The sequence below is a fragment of the Podarcis gaigeae genome, assembly GCF_964106915.1.
Source record: "Podarcis gaigeae genome assembly, chromosome: 1".
NCBI lineage: Eukaryota > Metazoa > Chordata > Lepidosauria > Squamata > Lacertidae > Podarcis > Podarcis gaigeae.
Window position 1 is genome coordinate 53,176,028 of NC_139678.1, and position 16,470 is coordinate 53,192,497.

The following is a 16,470-nucleotide window of genomic DNA, read 5'->3' on the forward strand; positions in this document are numbered from 1 at the left end:
TCCGTGTGCTGCTCTGGTTCGCCAGAAGTGGCTTAGTCATGCTGGCCACATGACCTGGAAGCTGTCTGCAGACAAATGCCGGCTCCCTTGGCCAGTAAAGCGAGATGAGCGCCGCAACCCGAGACATCCGCAACTGGACCTAACGGTCAAGGGTCCCTTTACCCTTTACCTAGGGGGCGGAATCTGGACAGTTCTGCCAGGGGCACAGGATCACCTAGCTACGGCTCTGGTTGGCATTGGGGTCCCATACTGCCTCTGATCCCGGAGGTGGTGGAATAGGACATATTGTGACATTTGATTGTGTATTCCCCCCCCCCCCCCCCCGCATAGAATCAGTATTGAAAGAGACCCTGGAAGTTATTTAGTCCAACCCACCCCCCTCTGCCCCCACTTAATGCAGGATATGGCTACAGCATTCCTGGCAGGCAGCCTTCCAGTCTCTTGTAATTACCTTCAGTGGAGCGAGGGCCTGCCTATTGCTGAGATTGTCTGCTCCACTGATTTACGCTGGGAAGAAACAAGAGTTCCGAATGTGTTTTCCACTGTAATAGGAGTGGAAGATAGGAGTGCCTGGTGTGCTCTGGTCTATGGGGTCACGAAGAGTCAGACACGACTAAACAGGCAAGATTGGCTAAATAAATGAATCCCCATTAAACATCATGAGAAATATTGTTTTATTTTAAATCGAAAGTTTTACAGAACAGGTTAGAAAAAAAGCAGTCAAGCTACATAGGCAAGCCAGCAATCTCAAATACACTCTTAATTTTCCAATACCTGCAGCACACAAGGTGGGGCACCACCACTCCACCACCCTCTTGGCTCCAATGGCACTGCTGCTTGCTGGACCAGGCTGAGCAAGGTGGGTAGTAGGTGCACAAAAGGATAAAATGCTCAAAAATGAGCTACAAACAAATGGATATTTAATATTCCATAAAATATCTATTTGTATGTTTGCATGGTTGAGCACTTTTTCTTTAACCCTGTCTTCTCTATGGTTGTTGTTTTTTGTTTAGAAAAGCACAACTTTTCCTTGTGTTAGTGGGTGCACGTGTGTCTGCTTCTATGCCTGCTGCCACCAACCCATTGCTTCCCCTGCCCTACCCCATTGAGCAATCTTGCGGCAGGGATAGCACAGCAGCAGTGCTTCACCTCATGCATTGCAACTGCCTTACTAATGGTTGTAAGAGAAGCTTTATATAGCCAAAATCCATCTTCTTTCAAATAACTATTTAGAAAATTCAAGCACATTCTGGGACAAAACTTGTTGCTCAATCCTTATCAGCACCATTGCATCGGTTTTCATTTATTTTCTATGTACAGTATCATTTAACACACATTTACTTTCAAACCAGAGCCTTAAATTGCTTCTCCATTGGTAGTAGATGAAACAGAATGCAGATTTTCTACCATCAATAAATGTGCTCAAACACACACAAGTGATTCTTCAGAACAAGATCCATCATTTAAGGGCAACGGTAGTGGCCAATTTTTGCTTTTCTGATTCACCTTATAGGTAGGGTTCTTCAGCTACCACTAGCCACCGTTAGTTCAGCACCCTTAGGATTCTTTGCTCTCTATACAGAGCTCATGTGCTATGGTGATAAAACTGTCCTCTGTACGCCATGAAAGCATCTAAATGCAGGAAATTGCCAGACTGCTGCACCTTTGGATCTGGTCCCCCAGTCTCCCCTCCTCAATCCCATCCAGCAGTTAAGAAGGGATGGGGGAGGGTCCCATTTGCTTGGGGAAGAGAATAAAGGGGGGAGTAGCAGAAATAAGATGAGTGGCCTATTGCTATCTCTGGTCAATGCCATTGCTAACTTCAGGCCCCCACACTGCGTCTTCCCAATGTACAGCCCCCAAAAGATTTTGTGGTTCTCAGTATCAGAAAGGTTCCTCTTATCTGATCTAAAGACACAGCATTTTAATTTTACTTGAGTAAAACACATACATCTGGTAATGCTTGAGCAGAGAAAGTCTAGGACGTTAGCACTGAAATCTTAATTTGCATGTAAAGGCAGCCAATTTTTTTAAATGTAGTTTCTACGCTGTACATTCTCAGTTCATTGGGTCTGTAGCATAGGGCCAATATATACACATCAAATACTATTTCTATCAGTATCTAATTTCAAACACTGTGTGTTAAGCAACAGCATAGCCTTGGATCCAAGAGTTCTGGTGCAAGAGGAGAGCATGTCGGTTTCCACAAGATTCCCCTTTCCCCCAATTTTCCCTTCCTATTGTAGCCTTCTGTGACACTCTATACTATTCTAAAGGGTTTCCTCAATCCTCAGAGGTAGCTTTGGGAGGGGTGGTGCAAGAAAGCCGTTTGTACAAGCACATCTTTCAATCCAGGGTACGAGTAATTTAAGGATTTTTTTTTCATAGAATTGGAAGAGACCACAAGGATCATGTAGTCCAACTCCCTGCAGTGCAGGAATCTTTCATCCAAGGTGTGGGTTGAACCCAAAACCCTGGGATTAAGAGTCTCATTGCTCTACCAACTGAGCTAAATCACTATCAGTAACTGGCAAGATTTGTTATTGTAATCTGTAGCATTTGTCTTCCAACAGTTTGATAAAGCCCACCTCTCTTAATATACTATTTTAGTAAAAGGACTAGCATCAGTAAACAAAAGTATTGCCAATGGATAAAATCTATACAGCTATCACATTAAGCCCTTTCACTTCAATCTGATCATGTAGACAACAATTTCACATTTACAGTGTCTTAGGTGGGGAGATCATGTAGAAGGGAGTGAAATGCCTAAAGAAGTCTATGCTGACAAGGCAAGGATCTTGTGGCCCATGTGTGATGGAGGGGAAACTTGTCCAATTTCATTCATAATAAAGACCATTGTGTGACTTCTTGCAAAGTAAAAATAAATGACAACAAATATTTAATGAAAGAAATACTGCATTGACCAGTTCAATACCAATATTAGTGTTGTTCTGTATCAACACCAACAATGTTCCACATCAAATTCTGTCAAATTTATCATATTGACATCATTTCACAAACCAAACATCTGTTGGTGTTAAGTGCATTTTAGTAAAGCTAGTAACTACAAGTACCCGTTACTGTTCCAAGTCAAGTCACATCAAAAAAGCACATTCTAAAACAATGATGCAGAAGAACAACAAACAAAATCAACAAGTTGCTGGTTGCCTTTTCCATGCTCCTCAGTTTTCTCTTTGTTCACGCTGGACTGTGGTCCCAAAAGAAAATCCCATTCGAAAGAACTTTAAGATATGACCAGTATTTCGCTCCACAGAACTACCAACAAATTGGTCATGATGATGCAACTCAATTCTCCTTTAATTTCTTCAAATAATAAGCTCTCAGTTTTAGGTTCGTGTCAAGGGCCAGCTTTGTGAAATACCACTTGGGCACAAACTTGCTAAACCAGGCCTAGGAAATGGAGGAAGAAAAAGGTTCATTATCAAATCTCTGAAGACCAGAATTTAATGTGACTATAAGGGAAACCAAATTATAACAGTGACACTCAGATATTAACAAGATACAAGAGCCCTGCTGGATCAGGTCAAAGGACTCTCAGGGGTGGAAAATCTTTGGTCCTTCAGATGTTGAAGAATGACAACTGCCATCAGCCCCAGCAAAAATAGACAATGGCCAGGAATGATGGAAGCAACCTGTTCTTACAGTGGCAACCAGATGCCTATAGGAAGCCCACAAACAGCACTGGATATTCTAAAACAGGAGGGGAGCCTCCAGTTCATTGACCAAACAGCCTGCTGGGGGGTTCAAATTTATTGTCATATATGATGTCAGGTGTGGGGCAAATAAAGACATGGCACAAATGGGAGCCTTAAAAGTGCAATCCTTGTAGTGCATCGGCAAGGGAAAGCATTTGGTTCAAGGAGCCAAAGCACCAAGGCCTGCAAAAAATATTTCAGCTAAAGCCTTCTGTATCAGCTGTGCAGGGCTTTGCATAGTGGTTCCCAAGTGCCCAGCAGCCAGCTGGTGGGCAGGACAACTCACTTGTGAGCTATCTGGTGTCATCATGACATCATGTGAATGACAGGTAGGTTGTCCCACCCATCTGTCAAAGTAGACCTGCAATGGGAGTCAAAAAGGTTCTCCACCCCCATTTTCTTTCCACAAATAGGAAATGTACTAAGAGCAATAAACTGACTAATACATACCACCAATGAATGAGTTGCGCATCCAGAAGTTTGTGTCTCAAGACCAACGGTGTTGAGGGCATTTTTTACATAGGCTTCAGGAGTAGGTTTAAAGGCTGATGGTTTACGGATTTTGGTCATTTTTGTAGCTACAAAATATGGCCGAACGCTCTGAAAAGGAAAGGAATAGCAGAATGTTTTTCTGGTTCTTAAAATATGCCTTCATGGATAATTATTATGCCAAGAAACAAGTATCATGATGAATACGAAGTGATTCAACATGCAAACAGCTTTCACTATATCATATGCAACTATGTTTTCACATTCAACCATTTATTATTAAATATTTGTTGCTTTTCAGGTAGACTTCACAAAGCAATTTATAGAAAATCGTTAAAACGTCAGTAATTTATGGTGTGCAAATTCTTCTCCAAACGCAACTAGTTCACTTTTGATGTTCTATTCCACCCCAATAGCCATTATCTCTACTAAAATGGCCATCAGAAGACCTTGCATCAGGTAACTGCTGACAGGGATATGGTGCTTCTCTTCCACATATGTGCTCCCACCTGCTCTCTCCTTTCCCTGCCCTGCTGCTGTCACCAATCCAGTGATTCCAAATCAGCAGAAAGGGCTAGGGAAGGGGTGGCACAAGGGAGTAGCAAACTTTGCCTAACTCAGGTATGCTGGTTCTTAAGGATGTGGCAGGCCTGATGTAAATATCCCCTTGTGGAAATAAAACCATTTGGGTAGTTAAAAACTATAGTCACTGTTGATTTCCAGAGTATTTATTTAAATAATAGTAATATGCATCATTTTGATACTGATTATAGGTGCCAATAAGACTACGATCTGCAATGGAAATAGAAGATGGGTAGCTCATATCAAGTCACATCTCACTGTATAGCTCTCATTGTACCATACCTCTGGGTAGCATCCTGCATAAACAAACCAATCTATTCTAGATTTTAAGTGAACTTTTATCACAGTTTATAAGACCAAAATGCAAGATATAAGTGAATTAACTGTAAGTCTTGAAAAGTCCCACTTTCACCCAACACCAAACCATGGCTTAATACTGTGAGCTTGAGTTGGAACAATCCCAAGTGAAGCATTAGGCTTGCATGTTAAGCCCCGTCCCCAATCCATCAGCTGCAGAGCCAGGACAATGGCTTTGGCTTGTTGTGCTGTCCAAACTTGGGGTCGTAGTTTATGCTAACTCTGATCAACCTTTAACAACAGGTTGTGAAATGGGTTTGTTTAATTAACCAGAGTTCGTGATAAACCAGGGGTGGGTAACCTTTTTCAGACCAAGGGCTGTGTTCCTTTCTGGGCAGCTCTTCAAGAACTACCTGCCACTGGTGGGCAGGAGGCAAAAGTGGATACAGCAATGAATACAATTTTTTACCTTTGTAGTTTCTACACCCACCTAATACATGCCTCTCTATCCTGCATCCAGGCAATATAGGTGAATTATTAGAGTTAAGGGAGAGATTCCAGCCAGGTAAACATACTTAAAGAAGGGGGGGCAGTGGAGGGTGTGGCCTTGGGAGACAGTGTGGCCTTGAGAGAGTCCTTAGGGCTGGGCAGAGAAGCCAGGGATGGGGGACCATATTCCTTTGTGTCCTACCTATGTGCTAAACCACAATCTTGATTGGATGGGATGACTGAAAGGAAACACGGCCAAAGTCCTTTTCCCAGCTGCATGGAAAAAGCTGAGAAAAAGAGCTCAACATGCGAGCATGAGTCTTTGCTTGGGATTGTTTTCGCTCATGTATGTGGTGCTAAACCATGGTTTAATATTACGTGCAAACTTGCCTAGTATCTAAAGTTGTGTTGCTCAGCTACAGCACTGGGTGGCGCCAAAGGATGGACTACTGGCAACTAAACTAAATGTAGCAGTCATAGCATTATACAGTTTTTGGTCTAAGAGCTGGTCTATTCATCTCCGTCATTCTTTAAATACACATTTAGTACTGTAATACCTTTCCACATTGCCTTTTCTCAATTAAATATTTTATTCATTCACCTTCTAAGATAGCTTACATAGTTGTTCCATTTCCCCAAAGTAAAGTTACAGAAAAACAGCTAAGGATCTTACAACCACAATCAATGAAGTTAAATCCATTTATTTCAATGAGTCTACTCCTAAGTAAGGAATGTCACCCACTGAATGTTATTGTTTTAAATAGATATATTTGAAACTGCCCTAGGTTCTTAATTTATGAAGAGCAGTTTAAAAATGGACTAAATAAATAAAACATAAAGTTACACGTTAAACCTTGTAAGTACCAATTAGCATACAAAAATTGGTCATGAAGAGCAGCAGCAGCAGTAAAAGCAACTCAATATAAGCCTAGGTCAGCACTGGGACTCCAAGCAAAGCCTCAGATGTTGCCACACTTTGGAATGAGGTCAGCATCTTAACTGGTAACAACCAGTTAAACAACAGTAGAGGTATTAACAACAGAACAGTTCACCTCACCTGCAGAATGACACCTTTATTTTTGTACTCTGCACTGAGACCTTCAGAGAAGTAATCAACAAAAGCCTAAATAAATGCAATGGGAAAGTATGTTAGGAATGTACTATATATGTATGAACTGATAGCATAATTTATATATTTTCCTCATGAAAGACAAACCCTGCCTATTTCTACAAATATAGCCTTCGGCGGAAGGTGGTATTCCAAGCCAAAAGCTGTGTGTATGTGACGGAAGTTATACAAGGGGACTGCAACCAAACCATGCTTGATCAGGATGAGAATGCTAATCTCGATGCTCTCCTTTCTCCAGAGTTTCTAGAATCACATGCTTAGCTCAGTTTTTTAAAAGTACTTCATCTTCACCAACTAAAATACGTTCATAACCACCACTTTGTGTTCAAACTACCTTAAACAGATGAATTAGAAATGGCAAAGGTGAGTCCCATATATACATACAACATACATACCACACTTCCCTAGAAATGCAACATTCAATTTTCTAAGAATCTCAGCCTTTAGAGATTACGGTGTGGCTTGTAACATAATGCCAAACGATGGTTTAACGTGACGAGGGTGAGTCACAGCCTCACATTCTCCCCTCAACTCTGTCTTTCTTCAGAGAAGCCACAAGGCAACAGGAAGTTTCCCACTTCCATTTCAGATTAACTACAGGTTAGTATGTTGTCAAGATTTCTCAGCTGTAATTAACCTTAACTAAGGGTAGTTGGAAAAACTCACTTTCTTAAACTGTTTTAAAATTAATTTGTTTCAACCAAACTTAGTCAAGAATAGCCACAACTTGTGCTGCATAAGACAGCAAGCTGTGGTTAATCTAAACTGGAAACAAAAGCTCCTCAGCTCCTCACAGATGCGCTGGAGGAGGGAGAGAGCTACATGAGCCCAAACCTCACAGTGGTTTATATTCATAATGCTAAATGGTGGTTTAGTATTATATCCAACCAACCTCAATAGTGAACAAGGCTGGCTTAAATCTCATGAGAAGGAGCTAACTAAGGTCTGATATGGGAGTTTTGCATCCGGCAAACTCAGAAGGACAAATAATCTCATAATTACTTGTAACCTCATAATTAGATTACTGTAATGAGCTTTATGTGGGGCTACCCTTGGGCTTAGTTTGGAAGCTGCAACTAGAGCAGAATGCAGCAGTTAGGGTGCTTAGGAGGGTACCTAGCTATACACATAATACACCTTTTGTAAAGTGCTTTGGGATGCCTCATAGGAAGTGACTCATAAATGAAATAAATACATAGCACACATGCACTAAAAGAGTAAACAGAATAGCTGCCTATTTACTATCAAATCATGCTCAGTGCTATGTTTTTAACATATAAAGCCCTGAACAACTTGGGACTGGGATACCTGGTAGACTCCCTTCCCCTAGATAGACCTCATCAATCTTTACCATCACTGGAGGCAGTCCAGCTGGTTGTGCCATCATGGCTGGTGGATTGCCACCTCGTGACAACTTTTCCATCGTGACATTGGTTCTCTTGTATATCCTCCCTCTGTGCAATTCTAGAGGCGTCAACTTTGATGTGTGCTATCCCCTGCTCTAAACGTTGCTTGAAATATGAACAAGTTCATTTGCTAAATATGCTTACAAATTAGTGACTGCCCACCAGAAAGCACTTGGTTAATTTTTTTATTCCTGATAGGAGGTGCAGTTCACAACATCTGGGGGGAAAGCATGAGCAGAGACATCATCATGTCATCTCTTAACTAGAATGTCACACAAGATTTTAAGACGTGAAATATATATATAACACCTATGCTCACTTTTTGCTGGGCTTTCTTCTTTGTGACTTAGTTTACAATTTTAATTTTAAAGGATTTTATTGTGAATTATATTCTACTGTATACCATCCAGATAACTTGGTAGGATGCGCAGTACATAAATGCAATAAAGGGATAAATAAATTTACCTTGGTTGAAGAATACACAGTCAGCAATGGAGTTGGGTTAATCGCAGTAAAAGAGGAAATGTTTAATATAACTCCCTTGGACCTGAAGAGGTAAACATAACATATCAAATGAACCATTAGAAACAGAAGAACTGAAACAGGTTATTACAGAAACCAAAGTCTGGTTTACAACTATTTTTTCCATGGCCAGTTCCCTAAGTGACAGTTTAGGTCTCTGTGGGTGCATATACCTGTGTATATGGATATGTGATAACAATGTGTTGTTGTGAAATGATAATTTAATGCCTCTTAAGAGCTTAGCTTCTCTCTGGCTCCTGCTTTGGTGCTTACTTTTCTTCCAAGAGAAATGTCCAACCTCACAATCCTCTGGTGCCAACCCACAATCTCAGGTCATGCTTCTGCTATAAAATGAAAGTCAACACACCTATGTGTGCATTCAGAGAGACCTCTTCAGATGCCAATTAAAAGAAAAGCAGCATGAGTTTATAGGGACAAATAATTCTGATTCCGCACACTGTACAGGTTTTACAGGAGACAAATGTTGTTGTCAATGATTGTTTTAAACAAACAAAGGAATGTTTCTTCAAGTATTTGCTACTTTGCAGCTGAAATCCTGATGATCCTTTCTACAGCATGGCATATAAGGGTCTGGTGACTTCTGTTTCAGTGTATCTGAGGAAGTGTGCATGCAGATGAAAGCTTATACCCAAAACAAACTTAGTTGGTCTCTAAGGTGCTCCTAGACAATTTGTTAATTTATTTCTACAGCATGGCAGTTTCCCACAAGCTAAGAAGAAGGGGAAGTCTATGCATGACTAATGAACGTGGTTACTTGTAAACACTGAAAATGCTGCATCTACTGCTATTCCAAGAAGTACAAAACTTTAACCTTCTAATGTAAAGATCCATTTTATCACCAACATGGCTGTCAGGAAGTGCTGGATCTGTATGCAGCTGCCTTGCCCTATGTCACTGAATTGGCCTTCTCAGCAAAGAACTTTCTTGCCTGATTCCACCCACCCACTGATTCCTTCTGGGTAGGAAGAAGCAGAAAGGTCTTCCTGAACCTTCATGTTCGTGAATTCAGTCTTGGGGGTGTTTTTTTTGTTTTGTTTTTTGTCCAACTTATTCCTGCTTCTTATTTAATAATAATAATAATTTTATTTATACCCCCTCTCCCCGGCCAAGACCGGGCTCAGGGCAGCTAACACCGAATACAAAAACAGTAAAAACATAAAAAAACAACTCCCAAACAAATAGTTAATTCAAATGTAAGTTAGAATATAGTTTAAAATGCAGCTTAAAATGGAGCCTCGTTTTAGTGGTAGCCCATAGATCAAAGCCACAAGAGGAGAAAACGTCAAATATTCACCAGGGCCAACTAGCCATGCTGGTCCCACATGGGCCAGCAAAAAGGGTAGAGGCAAAATTTATGTACAAAATCCCATATAAGGCGTACCATGATTTATTAATTTTTTTAAAAAAAATGAGAGTGGGGTTAGACTGAGTCCAGCCCAAAGGCCAGGTGGAACAGCTCCGTCCTGCAGGCCCTGTGGAAAGATGTCAAATCTCCTGCAGTAGGGCATTCCACCAGGCCAGGGCCAGAGCTGAAAAGGCCCTGGCCCTGGCTGAGGCCAATCTAACCTCCTTGGGGCTCGGGACTTCCAAAGTGTCATTATTTATGGACCTTAAGGTCCTCCGCGGGGCATAACAGGAGAGGTGGTCCCGTAGGTACAAGGGTCCTAGGTAACATAGGGCTTTAAAGGTCAAAACCAGCACCTTAAACCTGAGCCTGTACTTCACCAGGAGCCAGTGCAGCTGGTAAAGCACTGGATGAATGTGATTCCCACGGTGAGAACCCTGTAAGGAGTCTCGCCGTGGCATTCTGCACCAGATCATGAGTGGAAGATTGCTACTGTGCTCATGTCCTGCTTGTGTGCTTCCCACAGGAATCTGGTTGGCCATTGTAAAAATAGAACGCTGGACTAGATGCTGGGTAGAATGCTGAAGTTTTTACCAGTACCTGAACAAAATAGTACAGCAAATTATTATATTTCTTGCCCAATTTTGGGCTCTTTTGTGTTTCTTTGGTTCCAACTCCTAGCTTGTGCCCTGACCCTGTTTGACCTTTGGCCCTACCTCTTTCATCAGGTCTGATCCCTAGACTATCTTACTCACTCTACACTCATCTCAAAATGCTGCCCATGGTCCACCCCTAACAACTGGATTTGCCTTTTGCAGGTATCATTTCAAACAAAATGCAATTCCAGCTTTACACAACGTAGTAGTAAAAAAACCCATCAAGGTCAATTATATTTTACTAGATCAAACTACTCATTTAGAGAATGTTCTTTGCAAACAATTTTGGAGTTTTTGTTTCAGTTGCCAGTAAGCCAAAAGCAAAACTTTCGGACCTCTTCTATTGTAAATGAAATATGGTAATTTGGGTAAGATGTTTTAAAGCAAAATTGTAGTTAGCCGGTTGCCTGAGGAGGGAAAGAATTACTTCCATGCAACTCACAGCAGGGGAATTCACTTGGTTTTCTAAAATCCTCCATTCTAACTTTTAAAGTCACCATCATGTGATTGAGGACAGTTATTTCATGCATTCAAGCCATCACAACATAGCTACAATTAATATGTTAATGTTATATGGAAGGGGAGTGATAATTAGCACAGAGCAGGGAAGTTAAGACTTCCTGTGCATTAGGAACATGACTTTGTGGAATACCGAAGAGCATGGATAATGGAAAGATATTGCAATAAGTACGCAACACTATCTACACAGTGTTGGTGGATCAATTTCAAAAATAGCTGCTCCTAGAAATCTTAATTGCATTAATTCAATGAGCTGGATAATAGAATAAGAATCCAAGTAAGCATGCATGCATTCAAGAAAACTGTAAGAAAGTAAATGCTCTAAAAACCAAGTATATGCCTTTTCCTTTATACTAAGCAAGCATGTTTTGCAACAGGCATAATTCAGAACGGGCATTCTTCATTCTCTCACACACAAAAAGTGAATGCTTTTTTTAACATGGTGGTTTCCATCTGCAGTTTTTACCAGTACTAAATAAGAAGTACAACAAATTTAAAAATCTCTTACCCAATTTGCAGTTGATTAAAAATGTTTTTTAAAATATGAAGAAGTAAAAGAATATGTATATGATTGGTTGCATTATTTCCAGATAAATGAAATGTTCAAAAAAGACTTTAAAGAATATGGATTTGCAGAGAAAGATTCAAAATTTCAAACAGAAATATTAAATAATGAATATAAAATCTTATCTAAAATGTATAGAATACTGCTGGAATGGCACACAAAGGATGAAGAAGTTAAATCAGTTATGATACAATGGGCCAGAGATTTTGGATATAATATACAATTTAATGATTGGTTAAAATTATGGAATGAAAATATTAAATTTACTGCATGTACTATGTTAAAGGAAAATGTCATGAAAATGGTTTATAGATGGTATATTACACCTGTAAAACTTGCAAAAATGTATAAAACATGTAAGAAGTGTTGGAAATGTAAAGAAAAGGATGGTACATTTTATCATATGTGGTGGGAATGTAAGAAAGTGAAGAGCTTCTGGGAGCTGATATATAATGAATTGAAAAAGATGTTGAAATATACATTTGTTAAGAAACCAGAGGCTTTTCTTTTAGGAATAGGAAATGAAATAAAAAGAAAGGACTGTAAACTTTTCCAATATGCATTAACAGCGGCAAGAATATTACTGGCCCAAAAATGGAAACAGGAATAATTACCAACATTGGAGGAATGGAGAATGAAGCTGATGGACCATGCAGAACCTGATAAATTAACTGGGAAGATCGGATATCTACGAGATCAAAAGTTCATCGAGGATTGGCGAAAGTTTGTAGATTATTTGGAATGTATAAGTGAGGAGAGAATAACGCTAGTGGCATTTCAAGAAGCTCTGTAAAAGTTTGATAAGTATTGTAAAAAAGAAAAGCAAATTTGGAAGGATATGCTAAAAGGCAATAGCAAATTTAGGAAATGTGTAATTAAAAAAGATAAATTTGGATGATTGTCAGAGAGGCTGAAGGAAGTCCAAAAAGGAAAATCTGTGAAAGTTTTAATGTGGTGTTATATGCATTTTTTCTTGTTTTTTGATGGAAAATTAATAAAAATATTATGGAAAAAAATAAAATAAAATGGAGCAATCCAAATATTTTAATGCTACAGTCCTAGTGGCTACAAGATTTCCCTGAAGTCCAGGGCACTAAGGTTATCTCTTTGTAGGTACAACACATGATAAAGTGGGGCACTAGCCGGAACAGATTCAATGACAAAACAAAACGTTTCCTGTTCAACAATGGTTCCATCCAAGCATTTTTCCTTTGTGAAAGTCATGGCTACATATTAACCCAAAGATAGGTTAGAGGATAAGAATTATAAAACCAACAGCAATTATGGAGACTTTGCTCAGATACCAAGATCGTGGCGGGGTGGGGGGTAGAAGGTGTGAGAGAGACCGGACAATAGCTTGGCAAGCTGGAACTGAGCCAATGGATCTCTTTATATATAAAATTTTACTACACATTCTCTAGCTCTCTCTAATCAGATTTGTCTAACATGAATGCACAAAGTGACTGACTGAACACACCCTAATACCTCATCAGCATTCTACCTTAAGCAAAATTGTAGAAAAACATGCTATATTTAGCTCTCCCATTGTTGTTATGGCAACCCTCGTCTGCCCCAGCTCTATGTAAAGTGGTAAAAAGCAAGCTGCCTCTGTAATACAATTAACTTCTAGAGGCGGCCGGGGGGGGGGGGGGAGCCAACAATTTAATGTTTGTCGTGATTTGAATTGCGCACCACTGCTCTAGGCAAAGATTGTGCTGTTGTGCTGCACAGTGTACCACTTATCTTTGTGCAGTATGGTTATGGATAGAATATACATAACAGGTGATGAATTTGGCTTTATGCAGAATGTAAGTAACCTTACCACAGAATGTGGATCTTTTTCTTAAGAGGGTTGGAACAATTTCTAGCACCTCGAGAAAGACTGCATAGCATTTGCTTCTCAGGGAGTGTCAGTCTGTTCTAACAACCATCTACTTGCACAAGATGCTGCTCGCGAGTGGTCAGAATGGTCTGCATTGACCTTTAAGCAGACTATGAAGACATTTTTATTTCAGTGCACTTTCTGGTGAAGTGTGGTGTGCTGCTATTTTTAGATAGGAAACGGAGTAGCTATGTATTTAATTGCTTTGTGTTGCTTTAGTTCTGTGAACTGCCTTGCAACTATTAATTATTTTTAATAATCAATTTCTGTCTATTTTATAGAAGGCATCAATTTCATACTACTATGGTTTTATTATACTGCACAGAGTGGGCTGAGGCAGGGGATTAGTTTCTATTTGTATATGTGAAATCATGATCGTTGCAGTACTAAGCCACCAATTTATGGTTGCAATGCATTTGATGTTTAATGCTTTTTGTTCTCAATTCCTGTGGCTATAAAATATGTTTTATAAAGTCAAAGTGCACATTTATTATGATCATTACTGTCATCATCAGCGTCATCCTAAGATAGTATACAAATATTATACACCAAACATGGTGGTGGATTCTTTGCATGAATTACTTATGCCAAGCCCATCTTCTCCAGGTTTGGTCACAGATGGATTATCAGTTGAAGATGACAAAACACAAGTTAGCAACCACCAATTGAGCATCCATGAAAAGTGATGAATCAAGGAATACCCCCACCCAAGTTACATACCTACTACTTAAAGAACAGTGTAACCCCAACCAGGACAGATTGAACTATCTTATCTAGGTCTCCAGTACTCATAACCAATAATAACTCTGCTTTGTGGAATTAAGTTTCAGCTTGTTAACCTTTATTCACCCTGCACTGACTCTAGACACTGGTTCATCACCTCCACTGCTTCCCTGAGATCAGACAATGGAATCAAGAGGAAAAGCTGTGTGTCATCTGTATCCTGGTAACATCTCAGCTCAAAAACGCCAGATGATCTCATCCAAAGGTTTAATAACAATAATAATTTATTATTTATACCCCGCCCATCTGGCTGGGTCCCCCCAGCCACTCTGGGCAGCTTCCAATAAAAGACTAAAATACAATAACCTATTAATCATGAAAAGCTTCCCTAAACAGGCCTGCCTTTGGATGTCTTCTAAAAGTTTAGTAGTTATTTTTCTCTTTGACATCTGGTGGGAGGGCGTTCCACAGGGCAGGTGCCACTACCGAGAACGCCCTCTGCCTGGTTCCCTGTAACTTGGCTTCTCGCAGTGAGGGAACCGCCAGAAGGCCCTCGGTGCTGGACCTCAGTGTCCAGGCAGAACGATGGAGGTGGAGACGCTCCTTCAGGTATACTGGACTGAGGCCATTTAGGGCTTTAAAGGTCAGACCAACACTTTGAATTGTGCTCGGAAACTTACTGGGAGCCAGTGTAGCTCTTTCAAGACCGGTGTTATATGGGCTTGGCGGCCACTCCCAGTCACCAGTCTAGCTGCCACATTCTGGATTAATTGTAGTTTCCAGGTCACCTTCAAAGGTAGTCCCACATAGAGCGCACTGCAGTAGTCTAAGCAAGAGATAACCAGAATGCAAGAGATAACCAGAATGCTGGTGAGACAGTCCGTGGGCAGGTAGGGTCTAAGCCTGCATACCAGATGGAGCTGATAAAAAGCTGCCCTGGACACAGAATTGACCTGTGCCTCCATGGACAGCTGTGAGTCCAGAATGACTCCCAGCTGCGCACCTGGTCCTTGAGGGGCACAGTTACCCCATTCAGGACCAGGGAGTCTTCCACACCTGTCCGCCTCCTGTCCCCCCAAAACAGTACTTCTGTCTTGTCAGGATTCAACCTCAATCTGTTAGCCGCTATCTATCCTCCAACCGCCTCCAGACACTCACACAGGACCTTCACTCCCTTCACTGGTTCCGATTTGAAAGAGAGGTAGAGCTGGGTATCAACCTCATTCTGATGAACACCCAGCCCAAACCCCCTGATGATCACTCCCAGCGGCTGCATGTAGATGTTGAAAAGTATGGGGGAGAGGACAGAACCCTGAGGCACCCCACAAATGAGAGCCCAGGGGTCTGAACACTCATCCCCCACCACCACTTTCTGAACACGGCCCAGGAGGAAGGAGCGGATTTGATGTAAATACTCAAAAGCACGAGGAAAAAATGGAACTTTGTGGTACACCATAGGTCAAAGCCCAAAGGGTAAGACAGCGGTCTCCAATCACCACTTTCTGAGTACAGACATCTGTATGGTAATGGAACTGCTGGAAGAATGGTATCACATACACTCATCCCAGCAAGATGGCCCAGAAGCATATAACAGTTGATAGTTCTGAAAACTACTGACAGATCCAAAAGAAACAGCAGGCTGGCACTTCAGGTAATGATAAAGCGGGATATCAAATCCAAACTCTTCTTCTTCTTCGCTTGCCCATCTCCCAGATATGTTATCTACCACAGCTGTTTATGCCAAAACAAGGCCTAAAACCAGCCTAGAACAGATCCAAATAATTTGTTTTATTCAGAAAACTCTGGAGTGGAGATGCAACTGCATATTTGAACCTGTAGCTAAAAAGTATGAAAGACTGGATACAAAACTATAGTTAATAACATGGCCTTTCACCATCCAGAAGAGTTCCTCTGGACAACAATGAGCAAATGCAATGGTGGCAGAGGTAAGAGTCTTTACAATCATCACAACCCCAGAGTTGCCTACTTCCAACTCTTCCTGGTCATCCTAAACTCCGGAGAAGGATAGTGTGCCATCATCCACAGGGAGTGAACAGATGATCTCCACTGTATTATGCTCAAGAACTAGAGCAAGTGGTATGGCAGGATTAATTGGATGCTAAAGACTA

At 40.8% G+C, this 16,470-nt stretch overlaps 1 protein-coding gene across 1 annotated transcript in view; it reads right to left on the reverse strand.

Moving 5' to 3' along the window:
• Positions 1–659: 659 nt before the first annotated feature.
• Positions 660–16,470, reverse strand: part of HSD17B12 (hydroxysteroid 17-beta dehydrogenase 12) — a 57,712-nt gene continuing 41,901 nt past the window's right edge. The window contains exons 8-11 of the mRNA XM_083752208.1: positions 8,574–8,655; positions 6,631–6,696; positions 4,167–4,316; positions 660–3,411 (exon numbers count right to left, since the gene is read on the reverse strand). Of these exons, the coding sequence (XP_083608334.1) occupies positions 3,307–3,411; positions 4,167–4,316; positions 6,631–6,696; positions 8,574–8,655 (403 nt within the window). The 3' untranslated portion in view covers positions 660–3,306. The remainder of the gene's footprint in view (positions 3,412–4,166; positions 4,317–6,630; positions 6,697–8,573; positions 8,656–16,470) is intronic.